The following is a 17,526-nucleotide window of genomic DNA, read 5'->3' as shown; positions in this document are numbered from 1 at the left end:
AAGCTGAAGAAGGAGACCTTCAAGGCCTGGTTGGCCCAGGGGTCTCCTGAAGCAGCTGACAGGTATCGGCAGGCCAGAAGGGCTGCAGCTGCGGTGGTCGCGAATGCTAAAACTCGGGCATGGGAGGAGTTCGGGGAGGCCACGGAGAAGGACTTTCGGTTGGCCTCAAGGAGGTTCTGGCAAACCATCCGACGGCTCAAAGATCAAACTATCAAAGAAAATATCAAAGACAAATATCAAACACAAGTTATTACAATAACTTTGTTCAAAGCTTAAAATCCTTTCAAGGGTGTGTTTGCACAATCCCACGTGAAGTATTTCATGTGTTGTAAAGACACGTTTAAAGTCTTCAATCTTCTCACAATACATTTACATGTCAAGTGTACAGTAACCAGCCAAAGAGCTGCTTCTGTGACTGTGTGTTTAAGTATCTCATCATTATGACTTTCTATCTCAGAAGTATAACTTTCTATCATAATTATGACTTTCTGTCTCATAACTTCGACTTTCAATCTCATAATTTCGACTATGTGGATATTTTTGTTATCAAGTCTAACTTCAAATTTTTTTTATATATTTTTTTTTTTTTTGCTGGCGGATTCGCGGGCCACATAAAATGATGTGACGGGCCGGATTCGGCCCGCGGGCCTTGAGTTTGAGACCCCTGGATTAGAGGCAGACAGAAAGTAGAGCCATGATGTTGATCAATGTATATGGAGGAGTGTCTCTATACAAGCCTTGCTTACAGTAACATCTCTTACTGCTAGATGCTCTAGGAGGAGTGAACACAATCGTGTCTCGGATATATTTCGTGATCAAAGGATGTAAAATGATGGATAAACACATTTCATTTCCTGTAAACATTTTCACAATAAAAGTCCCTGGTTATTTCTGCTGCTTACTCGTCCTTCTGCAGATTTAGTAACTTGTTTTATTGAGGAGTAGCCGCTAACAAAGCACCGCTAATCTGGTGAGATTCTTCACAAAGACGTCCCTGGTTATTTAAAAGCTTTTGTTATGAAGCAGCAGAATCAGGGAATGTTGTGTTTCCATCATCAGTACCTTAAAGGACTCAGCTCTCCTCTCTGTGTGGGAGGAAGATGACGGAGATCTGAACTCAGTGTGACCTCGGCATGTGGTCTGATCGGCTCCCCGTGAGGGTCAGGTCTGATCCCGGAGCGGACACGCTTAGACTGAGAGTGATGGAAGTGTAACTACGACCGTAAGGCGCTACCAGCTACGACCTTTCACCCTCGTTGCTTCTTTACACAGAGATTGGATCTCTGATGTAATCACTTTGAGCGTTTCACAATACGCAGATGTTACAGATGTTGGCACACGTTTAAATTGTAGCTGCTTGTTTTAAAGACGCTTGTGGAGCTCTTGATTCTGCTTCCCTCGTTGATTTGCTGATTTTTAAACACACATCATGTCATTCATACAGAAGTTCATCTCAAAAACAAGTTCTGCAAAATGCAAACAGCTCTCTGTCTCTCGTTCAAACATTCATAATGTAGACGCTCTAAATCTGTAGTTCAGTGTCCGATCTAACAGCATTAATCCAACAACTGTGGTGTTAGAAGACAGCACTGTAGATCGACCCCAGTCCACCAGACTGAGGATCATCGTCTCAAAGACACACTGCATCGTCTCAAACATGTCTTTGTAGAGCCGCGTTACGTGAGCGGTTGAATCTTTATTTATCCGTTTATTTTCTTGATGATTTTGTCCACATTTGAACTAGAGGACTCTTGCTAGTTTGTCCACATGATCAACATTATCTTTAAAGCAGGTTATCCGTTAGCTCTGCTGTGACCTCCATCGTCTAACAAAGAGGAACCTCCCATACGTTTCTTATCATGAGCAGGAGACCAATAGGACATGGACTGAAAACTATTTCTGGTGAAATATTACAGAATGCAAACACTAGACGCTACACCGGCATAAATATATCCCACAATGCAATGCAGTAGTGACAAAGACGTTGATAACAGACGATGGCGGACAGCTCTTTGACGTCATTAAAGTGTAAGTGATTCCAAATTTCATGATGTGATATATTCTTTGAACTTCAGCCTCCTGTGACCAAAACAACATACTTAAAATATTTACCTTTTTTTTTTACCTGTTCTTATGTCACAAATACCGGAGAGAAAAACATTTAAATCAGATTTAGAAAACGTTTCACCAGAATTCCTGTTGCTGTTCTTTAGAGTTTGTCCAAACTTGTGTTGAGCTTTGAGTTTGTGTCTCTTGATATATAAACTTCATATAAGATCGCTGGAGGTCTGCAGATTGAATGTTAAAAAATCTGGAGATATCAACGTCTATAAAGAACAACTGATGGTGTCAGATTTCAACATATTGACCCAGAGAAACAAACATTGAAATGCGACGGAGGGAAATAAAAGATGACTGAGAACATAAACCCTTTGAAAGGTCTCTAAATGAGTCACATGAGAGGATGTCGAGCCGGACCACATAGAACCGTTGGTTCTAAAAGGAGACCCACATGAGAGGTGATTAACAGAGGACAGGTCTACTGGAGCTCTGAGAGCCTCCAGCTCATGGTGAGTGCTGTCCATTAGCTCAGGCTTAGTGAGGGTTAATGGAGGAAACAGGATATACACTGCACCACGACTTTTATAATTTATAAACTCACATGTAGCTTTAAAAAAAGCTTTTCATGTAGTTCTTCTTATTCTTAGTGAGCGTCCGACAGTTTCTGTTTGATACGAAGCAGTTAGTCCTAAGAGATACTCTTCTCTAATAAATATAATATATACTGTATATATAATATATGATAACGACAACATGTAAACAAGTGAAATATATTACATCAATCCTTCTGTTTTGGCTGAATTACTTTGTGAGCTTTTTTAGATATTTACATTTATTTGTTAATTTATCTATTACCAATCAAATGTATAGTTTTAAGATTATTAAAGTCTTGGGTGGTTTTTGGCTTTGTGACTAAATGTATTCAGGTTTCAAAATATGGATTCATGCTTGTTTGCAGTTGTGTAACGAACCGTTGGACGGATTCTCCACAGATTATTGGCCCAGTTTACCGTTAACCATCAGAATGTAAATAAAGTTTTAACGTTAACGATCAGTGTAAATAAAGTTTTAACGTTAACCGCTAACGGCTAACCAACGGAGGTTCACTTCAGTTACATTATGATGCCTTCAGGCTCTGCTCAGTGAACATGAGTACTGGCTGAAGGTACATTATAACGTTATCATGATGTGTTCACATGTCATCTGTAAAATGTAGTTTTGGTGATGAACTAGAATAAATCCAGTAGTTTGAAGATGTTTTCACGTTAATATAAAATAGATATTAGAGATGAATTATGAGCTGTTTAACTTCTAACACGAGATATAAACACATTATTATACAGCATTAAATATAATAATGAAGAGATTAGTTTAAATCAATAAAAATACAATTTTCTTTTTCCTTATTATTTGAATGATGTGTTTTTATGAAGAACCATAGTGGTTCAGTCACTAAAACAGCAAAAGCAAATAGTTTAGTTTCACCAATGAAGAGACACATAACTGGTTTGCTTCCTGTGAGTGATTTGATTGGTGTTCACACCACAGAGACAGCAGTTTGAGTCCAGTTCAACCAGACTAAACGTGGCAGGTGTGAACCTCCAGCACGGCAGGTATTTAAACCTGTATTTAAACCTTGTTTAATTAAATCAAGCCAGTTTTGATTAGTTAATCTACATCAGAAGGCAGACGGGCCAACGTGGGCTCAGTAGGTTCTCTGATTATCCCCGTCCTGGTCTCAGCTGGGGGGGTTGAGGTGACCACAGTGGGCGTGGGAGGGGCTTAACGACAGCACACGGTGAGATTACTCTCCTTACATCAGCGGGCGGGGAAAGACCTCAAATGTTAATCTTAAACCGACACGACAGGAGATCCCCAGATATCCATGTAGCGCCGCGGCGATGTGAGGCCTTCAACTAGCTTAGGAAGCCTGGACACACGTCTGGTTTAACTGTGCATGAGCAAGGTGTGAGATGTTTACCTTGGTGGTAGATGTAGGTTTGGTGTGTGTGTGTGTGCGTGTGTGTAGGGGGGGGTCATATATTTCCTATTAAATGCAGCCGAGGCAGGAGAGCAGCTCTGACATGATGATTAATGGTTTAATCAGGAGCCTTGTGTCGGTCTTATTTCCTGCACCGCCGCCACAACATTAAAGCTTTGCTCCTGAGGGACACGGGCTGTCAGTCATGTGATATTAGTTTCCAGGTGTGTTAGTACAGACAGTTTATTGAAACTCTTGTTTGGACGTTGTTGTTTTTAAAATAAGAAGGTATCAGTGTGGACGTATCCTCGTGAACATTTCCTCTCTTCCCGCCTCATTTAAAGCCGTATTTATCTCATCTGCTCGAAGGACGCGTTTACTCACAGCTTCCAAATTTGAGGGGACAAGCGTGGGCGTCCATGGGGAAGTCCTCCAGCTGCATGGGACACTCTGCTGAGATCGTCAGTCTGGAGGAAAGAAGTCATGAGACATCATCACTTGTTTCATTTAGGTTGTGTTTAACCAATGAGAGTCTTCATTGGCTGCCAGCTGTCTGTGGAGCTGAAACAGAGCAGCAATGAAGCAAACCTGAGTCTAATGTCTGAACTCTGCAGAGTGAAGCTCTGTGTGATGTGATGCTGCCCTCTGCTGGCCACACAGATCATCAGCATGAGTCTAAAGACACAGTGGTGATAAACAGTCTACATACCATAATACTAATACACAAGGTACCAGACTATTCACATTCACACACCGTAGGCACATACGGGAGCAATTTTGGGCAAGTGTCTTGCTCAAGGACACATCGACATGCGAACTGACGGTGAAGGTCAGCAAAAGAAGGAAAGGAAGAAGGAGATGGTGAAGAAGAGGATGAAGATGAGTGTCCTCCACTACACACAGGTTTTATAAAGGAGGATTCACCCAGTTGTGTCTCAACCAGGACCTTTGTGGAGTTCTTCTTCAGACTCTCTCCCAGATCCTCACCTGTCTTGAAGAAGAGTTGATAGCTGGCTGTGAAGAGAGCTAAAAAAAAAACACTTAACTTTGGGCCCATATTGACTAGCCGTACATTAACGTAGAAAAATCATTCGAAGTTTAAAACGTAGACAAAACGCTGCACTTTATTGAGCCAAAGGGACATTTTGATAGCTAGCACATTTTTCATGAAGTCACAGATTAAGTTTCAGGAAAATTTTGGGTCCGTTTCAGATTTTATAATGGGTGTGTATTGCACGGAATGTTCAGCGCTAGAGTGATGACATCACGCTCAGAGTGGAGCGGAGCAGGAAAATATTCTGTGACTTTTCTAAACAAATTGCTTCGAGTCCCACAGTTTTTACTCTTTATACACCATTTTTGGTCAAAATGTAGGAAATGTTGTGCTGGTCGCAGTAAAGTGTCTGGAATCCAACGGACTTACACATTTGGCTCAAAGAGCCACAGAGCGACATGAACTCCAACCAACTGCTCCATTAGACTCCATGTTAAACCTCACCACTCATTTCTCAAAGAAAGCAGACGGTACCAGTTTTGTATTTTGCCCTGTAGCTCACATTTTTGACCCCACAAACATAAAGACAACATCTAGGCATTCAGCAGAGTCTTATCTCTCTCATGGTACCCATATGTTGTTGATTGGACTCATGGTTTTGGTACGGAGTGCATGTGTGCACAGACCAGACACAAACCAGAGAGGAGCAAGCTCCACATCTCTAAGTGCCCTCAGGGTCACATTTTAACAACTATGTTAAATGCCACAGACACATAAACACAATTAAAATAGCAGATATGAAGGTACCTGTTGTGACTTCTGTGTGAATCGGGTTATTCGGCTCAATTGGTTAGTCTTTGTGCTACTGGGTTAGCCTTTTTTTGCTACTGGGTTAGCCTTTTTTTGCTACTGGGTTAGCCGTTGTGCGACTGGGTTAGCCGTTGTGCGACTGGGTTAGCCGTTGTGCGACTGGGTTAGCCGTTGTGCGACTGGGTTAGCCGTTGTGCGACTGGGTTAGCCGTTGTGCGACTGGGTTAGCCGTTGTGCGACTGGGTTAGCCGTTGTGCGACTGGGTTAGCCGTTGTGCGACTGGGTTAGCCGTTGTGCGACTGGGTTAGCCGTTGTGCGACTGGGTTAGCCGTTGTGCGACTGGGTTAGCCGTTGTGCGACTGGGTTAGCCGTTGTGCGACTGGGTTAGCCGTTGTGCGACTGGGTTAGCCGTTGTGCGACTGGGTTAGCCGTTGTGCGACTGGGTTAGCCGTTGTGCGACTGGGTTAGCCGTTGTGCGACTGGGTTAGCCTTTGTGCGACTGGGTTAGCCTTTGTGCGACTGGGTTAGCCTTTGTGCGACTGGGTTAGCCTTTGTGCGACTGGGTTAGCCTTTGTGCTACTGGGTTAGCCTTTGTGCTACTGGGTTAGCCTTTGTGCTACTGGGTTAGCCTTTGTGCTACTTGAGCTAAAAACGGCCCTCAAAACGCAGAGCTACTATCATTCCGAGTACTTGCATTGTGGACACAATAAAAATAGGGGTTCTTAAAACTGTGAAAAAGCCAATTTATATGAATATTCTATTCCATTTCTGCTAAAAAAGATCCTGAAATGCTTCACACTGGCCCTTTAATATGACTTTACACCTGTCCATAGCAGCTGTAACACATCATTTAAATCAGGTCTACCACGTGTGAAGTGACGATGTAGACGATGTTCCTGTAGTATCGTTATTGGTGGAGGATCACGATGAAAGGCGGAGGGCTTACCTCATGGTGTAGAGCAGCGTCCCGTCGTCTTTCAGCCGCAGCAGCTTGTTCGGTGTCGTCATGTTATGAGCGATGGATTTCTTCCCGTTGAGGAAGAAGGTGTCCGGAGTCCAGATGTTACTGGCCAGGAGATTATTCAGAGGAAGCATCTCCATCGGGCCTTTGAAGCAAAGTCTTTCATCTTTCCAGCTCTGACGGAAGAACACGTCAATCGTGTATTCCTACAGGACGAATCACAGTATCGGCACGTTAGAATTTAAACACACTTTAATCGATTAGCTCAGCTACGACAGACGTACTAGGGAAAAGAAAAACAATAATGTAGTCGGGTGAAGGGGGTTATTATTCGAAGAAAATAACTAGAGATTACAGTTGTAAAGTAACGAGAAAAAGCTGTAAAATTTACAAGAAAAAATACTAGGATATTCTTTGAGATGAAAGTTGTAAATTTACTATAAAGATAAAAACTTTAGGAGGAAAAAAACTGGATATTCTCTAAATATTCTATATATTTTTTTTGGAGGAACCACATCTCATCAGTGTATTTTCCTGCAGTAGACGATCTAATCAAATGTACTTTGCAATCAGAATTAGCATTAAGGAAATACTGGTGATTTGTAGCCCAGAATAACCCTATTTTTACATTTACAAGTTACAAAGCTATTTGTGTCACAGAGCCTCATCCAATTATTAATTACAACATTCATTTTGTTAATGGTTATGAAAGATCAAGGTGCCAATCAGGTAGAATCAGCCATGATACAAATGCAGTGAATGAGAGTTCTTGTTTTAATAAGTTCAGGTCAAACAAACAGCATTACGTCTGGATTTTAAATAAAATAATTACTTTAAGTTGAGAATACGACTTAATAAAAGGAGCTTCTTACCATTTCAGTGTCAGAGACCGGACCGAAGCTCGTGACAAAGATGTTGGTTTTGATCTCCGTCACCTTCTCTGTAAGAACAGATAGAATATGAATTATTATTGAGTCCTTACAATGCATCCATGTTTTGATTAGTGCATGCATTATTATTGAGATCTATTCTAAATACGAAGGCCTGGTGCAGGTTTCTGTTTTCTTTGACGTTACAGAAATGAATTAGGAATAAATCCCCTGACCTGAACTTGGTATAAGTTGTTGCAGGTTCAATAATTCATGATGCGAATGCATACTTTTACTGGAAAATGCAGGTTTACCAGAAATACGTTTTCATCAGCGTCCACATAGGGAGGAGGTCGGGGTGGACGGACGGGTCCAGCACGGGACTTTCACCCAGGAGACCGAGCTGCTTGTGTCTCGTGAGAGTTATTTTAGATTATACAGGCTACGTAAGAAGCTACATGAGAAACGTAATTCTTTGAACCCAAATCATGAGGTTTTCTTTTATAAACCCAACTACGTAGCTTTTGTAGTCGAAACCTAACGTTACATTGTTTAACAGACTGAAGAGGTCATTTTACTGTATTTCTGTGAGATCACGTTGGTCCAGTGACGTTGGTTCTGTTGACTTCCTACAGAAGGATTATCATTCCTTCCACTAGTATCAACGATGTGTGGACTTGTGCTGGTTTGAGAACTAAAACGCAGTGGCGGGCCGTGCATTTTTTACCTGGGACTTCACTGCTGTCCTGCAGCTGAAATACCACCTTATAACCACATGATGGCGCCACAGCTATTATTCGTTTTTAAGGCTGTAACTATGTACGTCTTCGTATTAAACCGTTCGGTACAAGTCTTACAATACGTTTGAATGATGCTAGAGCATTTAGAAAATGTAGAAGCCTAAGTTCAGGAAAATATAATGTTTTCTGCGGTCATGTAGGACAGTGGTTCTCAGCTGGTCTGGCTGTGGGACCCACCATCATTCCTTAATGACAAGCGCGACCCACAGAGATCGTTTTAGAATTTTACTTTCACAACTTGAATGTACTGCTCTGCAATGTCTTTCCTTGTCTCAGTCCCCTGTGTCACGGTGTGTGGTACATCTCACTCGGGTCAGGAAACTTGCCCATATTTGATTGGCTGAGCTGCATCACGTGATGTGATTCACTACCCGTCAGCCTCTGCTGTTAAGTTTCGTTTCACGATAGTCACGTGCTCGCCCACTGACCAATCACAGCGCACTCTGCACCTCGCGGCAGAGCTGCACATGGACACTGAGCTGCATTAATGCTGACGTAGCTACAGGCCGGCTAGCAGGTGCTGACACGTCAAAGAATACGCCCAACATGTCAAACTAAAGATCTGATTGGTTGAACACTATGACAATCAACAATATCGTCTCCATTCACTTAAAGTGCACATGGATGCACTCCTGAGTCTGCAGGCCTCTGCCTCTGTTCTTACCTAGAGACACAGGTGAGATCTGATTGGATAAAAGCTCTACTTAAAACAAGCTGCACTGGAAGCAGAGCAACTGAGGAAGACAGTAGCTGTGCAATGAGAACATAAGATAATGGGAAAAATATTTTTATAAATTATAATACATAGTGTATTTAAGAAAAATTATTGAATTATAAAATAGATATAGCTTTGTGATTCTGTTTAGGCCAGCAGAGAAGGCCTTGCAGGCCCTGACGGTCCACCACTGCTAAAACGTGACGACGTGACTAACTGACATGATGTGACGAGGTGATGCGACAACGTAACGTAGCAACGTAACACAGCAACGTAACTACCGTATATAAATAAAAACCGCCCTTGGAGGACTTTCTTAAGCTACGTTACTTAACAACTTAAAGACAACGTTGACTTTTGGTTTCACACGGGACACGAAAAGCGGTCTCCTGGGTTAAAGTCCTGAGTTTTTTTGAGCCGTTCTTTGAGGCCTTTCTCGCTCGTCATACTTTCGTGAGTTATGAGCTCACTGACACATCGTACATCAGTCTTTGTGAGGACATGTGTGTGCCGACTAAAACCTTCTGCACAGTCAACAACAATAAACCTGGTTTACTGAAAAACTCAGGCAGCTTCGTCGGGCTACAGAAGTGGGGACAGGATCCTGTACAACCAGGCCAGAAACACACTGACAAAGGAGACAAGGGTAGCAAAGAGGAGCTACACTGAAAAGCTGGAAAGAAAGTTTTCAGTCAACGACCCATCTTCAGTGTGGAGAGGCCTGCAGGTCCTCACGAACTACAGGAGACCATCCCCCCACTGAGGAGAATCACCAACTGGCTGACGACCTGAATGTGTTCTACTGCAGGTTTGATAAGCCTACCCTCACACCCCCCACCTGCCCCATCATCATCAAACAACCACCTACACCCCCTGCCTCCTCCTCACCTCTCCCAACTGACCCCCCACCGGCACTGAGGATCTGTGAAGAGGATGCGAGTCGGCTCTTCCACAGACAGAAGATCAGGAAGGCACCAGGCCCAGACGGTGTGTCCCCATCCTGCCTGAAAGTATGTGCTGACCAGCTGGCCTCCATCTTCACACAGATCTTCAACCGATCACTGGAGCTCTGTGAAGTCCCCTCATGCTTCAAACGCTCCACGATCATCCCGGTCCCCAAGAAATCCTCCATCACAGGATTAAATGACTACAGGCCCGTCGCCCTGATGTCTGTGGTCATGAAATCCTTTGAGAGACTGGTGTTGACCCACCTGAAGGACATCACAGGACCCCTGCTGGACCCCCTGCAGTTTGCCTACCGTGCAAACAGGTCGGTGGATGATGCAGTCAGCATGGGACTGCACTACATGCTGCAACACCTCGACTCCCCAGGGTCATATGAAGGGTTCTGTTTGTGGACTTCAGCTCAGCGTTTAACACCATCATCCCAGCAATACTTCAACCCAAACTCTCCCAGCTCACTGTGCAGCCTCCACCTGTCAGTGGATCACTAACGTCCTGGCTGACAGGACGCAGCAGGTGAGGCTGGGAAAAACCACATCCAGCACCCAGACTATCAGCACTGGACCCCCAGGGATGTGGTCTAGCAACCGGACTATCAGCAGTGGACCCCCAGGGATGTGGTCTAGCAACCGGACTATCAGCACTGGCGCCCCCCAGGGATGTGTGCTCTCCCCACTGCTCTTCTCCCTCTACACCAACGACTGCACCTCAGAGGACCCGTCTGTTAAACTCCTGAAGTTCACAGACGATACAACGGTCATCGGCCTCATCAGGGACGGTGATGAGTCTGCGTACAGACGGGAGGTTGAACAGCTGGTCCTCTGGTGTGGTCAGAACAACCTGGAGCTGAACAGGCTCAACACTGTGGAGATGACAGTGGACTTCAGGAGGAGCCCCCCCCCCCCCCCTCAACACAATCTCCCAGGACCTGAAGTGGGCTCCCAACATCAACACCATCAGGAAAAAGGCACAGCAGAGGTTGTACTTCCTGCTCCAGCTCAAGAAGTTCAACCTGCCTCAGGAGCTGCAGATCCTGTTCTACTCCACCATCATCCAGTCTGTTCTCTGCTCCTCTATCACTGTGTGGTTTGGATCGGCCACCAAACAGGACAGGAACAGACTGCAACGGATCATTCGTTCCAGCCTGCCCTCCATCCTGGACTTGTTCACCTCCAGAGTCAGGAAACGGGCTGGAAAGATCTCTGCAGACCCTTCACACCCTGGACACAAGCTGTTCAACTCCTCCCCTCTGGAGGGCGCTCCAGGGCTCTGTACGCCAAAACCACCAGACACAGGAACAGCTTCTTTCTGCCATCACTCTGATGAACAATAAATCAGACAAACTGCACTATCACCTCAATTCCAATGTCGTTTAGGTTCAATATATATATACATATATATATATATATATACATATATACATATATACATACATATACATACATATGTATACACTCACGCACGCATACGCTCGCGTATGTATACGCGCGTATGCGCACACACACACACACACACGTTCTACTTTTTTTGTTTGTTTTATATTTTTCTTGTTTATTGTAAATGTGTATTTGTACGTTGAAACCAAAGTGAAAACCGGAATCATATTCCTTGTATGCGTCGGCACACATGGCCAATAAAGCTGATTCTGATTAAGCGTGTTTATGTGAAGTTTGAAAGGTTCCAGTCGTATTATGTGAAGAATAAATCAACATAAAACTACCTTCTTCTTTCAAAGATCTTCTTACATTTAAAAGAGATATTCTTTTCTATAATCCTCAACACATTCCTAAACTCAACTGAACTTTATTTAATAGAATGTTGATTTCACTGGAACACTCCAGATGAATGCTGAATGTCCTACACAGCCTCGACACCCTGAAGCTATCTGACAAACGTCTGCAGGACCATCATGAACCTCAAAGTACAACATTTGTACTTTAATAGAGTTCACCATACAAAATCATTTCATTGCATTTATGATCTAAACGCTGCTCCATTTCATAAAACATTACGATACTAAAACCACGTCCTCTTCTTACAAAGACCAGATTCTGCGTCTTCTTCAGAGAATCTACGGAGCGTCTTTACAGCGACAGTAAAGCTGCTGTTTGATGAGGAATGACGGCCTTCTGAAGGTGACAGAACACACTAGCTGCTCACAGTGACATTAAATCACTTAGAGGCGTAAACAGCTTTCATGAACACAAGACAGATGTGTGTCAAGCACATCTGTCTTATCGGGCCTACCTACCTCCCAGTCCAGGGCGCAGTCTGTTGTCGTACCCGTCCAACAGGCCGTCCAGGATGCGCGTGAAGATGGTGATGTTGTCATTTAGTTCGGCCTCTTTGGGAGTTCCAGTTGCATCCTGGGAGAGGCTGGACACGAGACAACAACCTCAAAACTCACTTTGAAAAAAGGGAACTTAAAAATAAAAAAAAATAAAAATAAATAAATACATTTCAATCGTTAAAGCAAATAGAAGACGAAGCTCTTTTTTTACATTTTCACTCAGAGGTGTATCATTTAAAATGTGCTGCCGAAGTTTTAGGAGTCAGTTCTTACCTCAGACGGCAGGTGATGCTCACAAGCAGGACAAAGACCCACAGACGTCTCATTGCAGAGCTGAAGCACATTCCATCGCCCATTCCTGAAACACAGACTACAGTAACCGGACAGTAATGTGGACTTATCAGCGCAGCATCTATTTATTCTGTATAGTTCAAAATCACAAGTTTTCCTCAGAGGGCTTTACAATCTGTACAGTTACAGGTAGCGTACAGTAGACTAAATGATGAACATCTCTCACTAATCGTCTCGTCTTGGTGATAATTGCTCCTAACAGTCGGTCCTCCACAGCGATCAATAAAAATAAAAAATAAATCTTCTCACTACATCACAGATGCACAGCTGACGGTATCACAGCACCCACAATGTGTGTGTGCATGGAAGCAATCTGCCCTCTCCTAAAGATCTGAAATAAAAAAGCTGCTAATTCAAAGTTGCAGGAGCCTGTGATCAATGTCCCTCATGGACCCTCTGTGAGGTGATGGCAGACTTCTACACACTGGAGGACATCATATCTATCATATCTATATCTAGCATATCTATCACATCTACACGAGCTCAGCTGTAACTCCGCTGATCCTCTGTGTGACTGCGCTGCATCGTCCATCCGTCTCTCAAATCCCTTCAGTATTTAGAAAGTGTGATATGTAGGATCCCGGTGCATGTCTCCTCCTCCTCCTCCAGCACCCGGTCACTACACCGCTCCGTGTATCACACTTACCACACCAGACGATGCGCATCAAACTTCTCCCTGCCCCGCAGATCGCTCACACGCAGGTCGCGCTGTTTAGTGTTTGGCATCAATCCTGCAGAGCGTCTGCTCACAGAGAGAGAGAGAGAGGAAGAGGAAGATGATAAAGATGTGGAGTAATTCCACAGTCAGCGAGGTTTATTTCGCCTCAGAGCGATTAGAAAATGTTTGGCAGCGGGAATGTACAGGCTTCTTCCAACACTTGTGCTGACTGACCATCCTTTAGTTCGGTCTCCCCCTCCTCCCTCCGAGGAGGGGGAGCCGAGGGCACACCGCGAGCTCTGCAAGGAAATCCAATACAAAGGAGGTACAATGCAAATAGACTGGTGCTGATGGAAGAGAGGAGCGTGCAGTGAGAGGATGTACAGTATGGAGAGGGGGGAGAGAGAGAGAGAGAGAGAGAGAGAGAGAGAGAGAGATCGTCGCCACAACAACGTTAACCTCTTAAAATAATTACTATACTTCATTAAATAAAACACCTCCGCACATCTTTATAAAAGGTATTAAGTCAACTACCAACATGTCGGGTGGTTAAAATGAGGATTCAAGAATCATTTATTGTCATTATGCAACACAACTAAATTCAGTCACTCATGTGTGACAACAAAGAAAAACTAAAAGAAAACATTCCATTGGTGCTTTTTTTAAATGTTCCTCATAAGGAATGTAAGCAGCAGCAACAGAATCTATCTTCACATTAAACAGGAGAACTACTGTGTGCAGTTCTGTTCCGCTCTATTGGTTTGCTGTGTTGAGCTCCTGAACTCTAATAATAAAAACCTTCAAATAAGATCAACATGATGTAATAGTTCAGGCTCTTTTCATTCATTGGAGGAACCACGTAGAGGTGAGACGACGTGCAGGGCTGCCTCTACAGAACTCAGGTGACGTAGTAAAGGAGGTCAAACAAACACAGGACTTTCACCCAGGAGACCGCTGTTTGTGTCCAATGTTGACTTGTTTCACCTTAAGGGGGCGGAGTTAAGTACATTATGTAACAAATTACTTTAAATCCGACCTATAAACTCAGCTCAGTGTTATATATAGATATCAACAGTGTTGATAACTCTTCTCCAGTCAAAGTATTTAGCTTCATCAGCTCTAAAAGTCTCCAAGTCTTCATCTCTGATGGTCCTTCAGTCCTCTAAAGACACGCCCCCTAAATTATCATGAAGAACGTAAACAAACAACATGGCTGCTGTTAAGAGAGAAGCTGGAGGAAGACGAGCAATGAGTGGCAGGTAGACAGACAGACAGTCACATCATGTCATGGTGCTGATCTCAAACTGTCACGGGGTGTGGTGGAGGACTCAAATGCAGACATGACCAGAATTAGAGTGAACCACGTCTTCAATGAACCAGGAAAACAACAGGAATCTTACATGGAAATCAGCAGGGAAACCAAGGACGAGATGAGGGTGGAAACCCAGTAGGACGAGGGTGGAACTTCTCCGAGGCCGCAGACTCTAGAGGCTGGGGAGACTGACAACGGGACTCTAGAGGCTGGGGATCAGGAGGACAGGACTCAGGCTCCCGGAGACGGGGATCCGGGGGACAGGACTCAGGCTCCCGGAGACGGGGATCAGGACTCAGGCTCCCGGAGACGGGGATCCGGGGGACAGGACTCAGGCTCCCGGAGACGGGGATCCGGGGGACAGGACTCAGGCTCCCGGAGACGGGGATCCGGGGGACAGGACTCAGGCTCGGAGGCGGCGGCAGGAACCGGAGGCCACTGCGGCTCAGAGTCCGGCGGCCGACCCCGGGGTAGCTGCAGCTCAGAGGCAACCGCTGGAGTCGGCCGGACCGCCGAGAGGACACGGGGAGCTGAAGTCATCTGTGGCCCCGCGGAGACGGGAACGGGGAATCGCTGCGGCCCAGCGGAAACATGACCCTTCTTCTGCCCCCTTCGAGAGTTGGAAAGGCATTCCATCCACGTTGGCCTTCTGGATACTCCGAGGCCCTCCAAAGGCCAGACGGGTTCCTGCAAACTGGTCATACCATTCTGCGGAAAAGCGGTGGTCTGCTGAGTCCATTTGTGGCCAGATCATTCTGTCACGGGGTGTGGTGGAGGACTCAAATGCAGACATAACCAGAATTAGAGTGAACCAGGTATTTAATGAACCAGGAAAACAACAGGAATCTTACATGGAAAACAGCAGGGAAACCAAGGACGAGATGAGGGTGGAAACCCGGCACGGCAGGCAGACTGGGAAACCGGGAACAGGACGAGCCAAACGGGTGGGTAGACACGACAGTGATCTGGCAAAGAGTGACTGAGAGGCAGGAGTTTATATAGTTGCTGGATCAGAGGCAGGTGAGGGGAGTTGTGCTGATGATGAGGGAGGCTAACAGGTGCACTGAATGAGCTGATAGGTGAGTGAGCGATAAAGTGACAGGAGAGAAGAGGCAGAGCTGTGACACAAACCATTTTTTTCTAAACTAAATAGTTAGTTTTGTAAATACAGCCGGTGAACTGATCTCTAGTTTATCTCCATCGGTATCATATCAATGAGCTCATCGGTATCATATCAATGAGCTCATCGGTATCATATCAATGAGCTCATCGGTATCATATCAATGATCTCATCGGTATCATTCAGTGAGGTATTCAGTGATATCCTGATTCTAGAACGTCTGTACTGTAGATTTACTTTGTGTTAAACTACGTGATACATACATCATGTGCAGTCTACATTAAGTCTGACTTATGTACACAAACCTCAAAATGTCCTGATTCTTTTTTCTTTGGTTGATGGTCCAGATTTCAGGAGGAGACAAACTGTCTCACAGCGTCTGAACAAATAGACCCACAGTGTATCATCATTCTTGTCCTCCAGCATCAGGCTCAACTGAGTCCTTTATAGAGATGGATTTATCTCACATCTTTTAAAAAGATCAGAACAAAAGAGTTATGGACTCAATGTGAAAAAAGCTGGTTCTTCAGAACTGGATTCTTGTAAACTACAGTCAGTGCATTTAAGCAGAAAGTAACTCCTCTGTGTTTGTGTTTACAGGAACGCTGTTGATGGGAACAAGAAGCTGTTCAGCATCTACGACACCAGGTGAGAATCCCATGTTCATCTCTTCAATATATTTATATATATATAGTTTATATACAGCAAATATATCGTTCACAGGAAATGTTCAGGAACAAGCAACACTAAAGTCTCTCACCACTGATCCAAAGATTCTTTCTCACTTCTGCTGCCGAGAATAAAGGAGGAGAAGAAGAGTTCTCAGGAGTAGACACCACGAGACACTTTATTTATTGACTCTTATTTCTATTCTCCTCTATGTTGCATTGTTGTCAGTATTACTTATTTTACACTTAATTGTTACTTTATTGTTCATATATGTTTATGTTTTTATTCTGTTGCTATTCTTCTGAGGATTTCCTTTGGGATTAATCACGTTTTATCTTATTTGATGTTATCACAGAATAAATACTATATGTTGTATACGACATACTTTTAAAGCAGGCATTGTACATGTATCTTTCCAAAACTCCTTTTACGAACACTGATCTTTGCCTAAGAATCATTTGATCAGTCGTCCGATGACTTCTAACCCAAAAGAGTGAGTGACGTTTCTTAATCTGGATTTAAAGGAGACATATCTCATTTGAAGGTTTACAACATCTTTACCTGATTTAAAATTCAGATTCAAATGAATCTTTCTAATGAGAATTACAAGATCACCCACCCTGCCTTTAAGAGCCTTTAAGTTATCACGATCTCATTTATTCCACATCATGTTACATTATGTGGGACTCAGTACTCTGACCTCTGGAGCATGAACATTAAACTCCAACCTCACCTTCATAATGAACTCTGAGACTTCACGCAGGACTAATGGCTGCACTTTGTCACGTGGGCTCTCGTGATTACCTGGGCAGCCTCGCGCGCTGACTTGAAGAACTCATGCTGAAAAACGGAACCGGCTCTGTGAGGGATTCTTTGTTTGAACCGACATCTTCTGTGCTTTTACGCACGCGGCTCCCTCCTCTGTGGACACGGGACCTTTTGGGTTTGTGTCTTCGAGGACGGAGAGTTTAT

The 17,526-nt window shown here is 44.1% G+C and overlaps 1 protein-coding gene across 1 annotated transcript in view; it reads right to left on the bottom strand.

Moving 5' to 3' along the window:
• gabra5 (gamma-aminobutyric acid type A receptor subunit alpha5) overlaps window positions 1–13,427 on the bottom strand; it is a 27,741-nt gene extending 14,314 nt beyond the window's left edge. Inside the window, exons 1-5 of the mRNA XM_076081551.1 lie at window positions 12,718–13,427; window positions 12,406–12,530; window positions 7,680–7,747; window positions 6,793–7,013; window positions 4,427–4,509 (exon numbers count right to left, since the gene is read on the bottom strand). Of these exons, the coding sequence (XP_075937666.1) occupies window positions 4,427–4,509; window positions 6,793–7,013; window positions 7,680–7,747; window positions 12,406–12,530; window positions 12,718–12,800 (580 nt within the window). The 5' untranslated portion in view covers window positions 12,801–13,427. The remainder of the gene's footprint in view (window positions 1–4,426; window positions 4,510–6,792; window positions 7,014–7,679; window positions 7,748–12,405; window positions 12,531–12,717) is intronic.
• Between the last annotated feature and the right edge of the window lie 4,099 nt (window positions 13,428–17,526).

The sequence above is a fragment of the Anarhichas minor genome, unplaced genomic scaffold (genome assembly GCF_050575085.1).
Source record: "Anarhichas minor isolate MPS153535 unplaced genomic scaffold, ASM5057508v1 ptg000081l, whole genome shotgun sequence".
In the NCBI taxonomy this organism is placed as follows: Eukaryota; Metazoa; Chordata; class Actinopteri; order Perciformes; family Anarhichadidae; genus Anarhichas; species Anarhichas minor.
The sequence above is the reverse complement of the archived record's forward strand: the minus strand, read 5'-3'. Positions and strand labels throughout refer to the sequence as shown.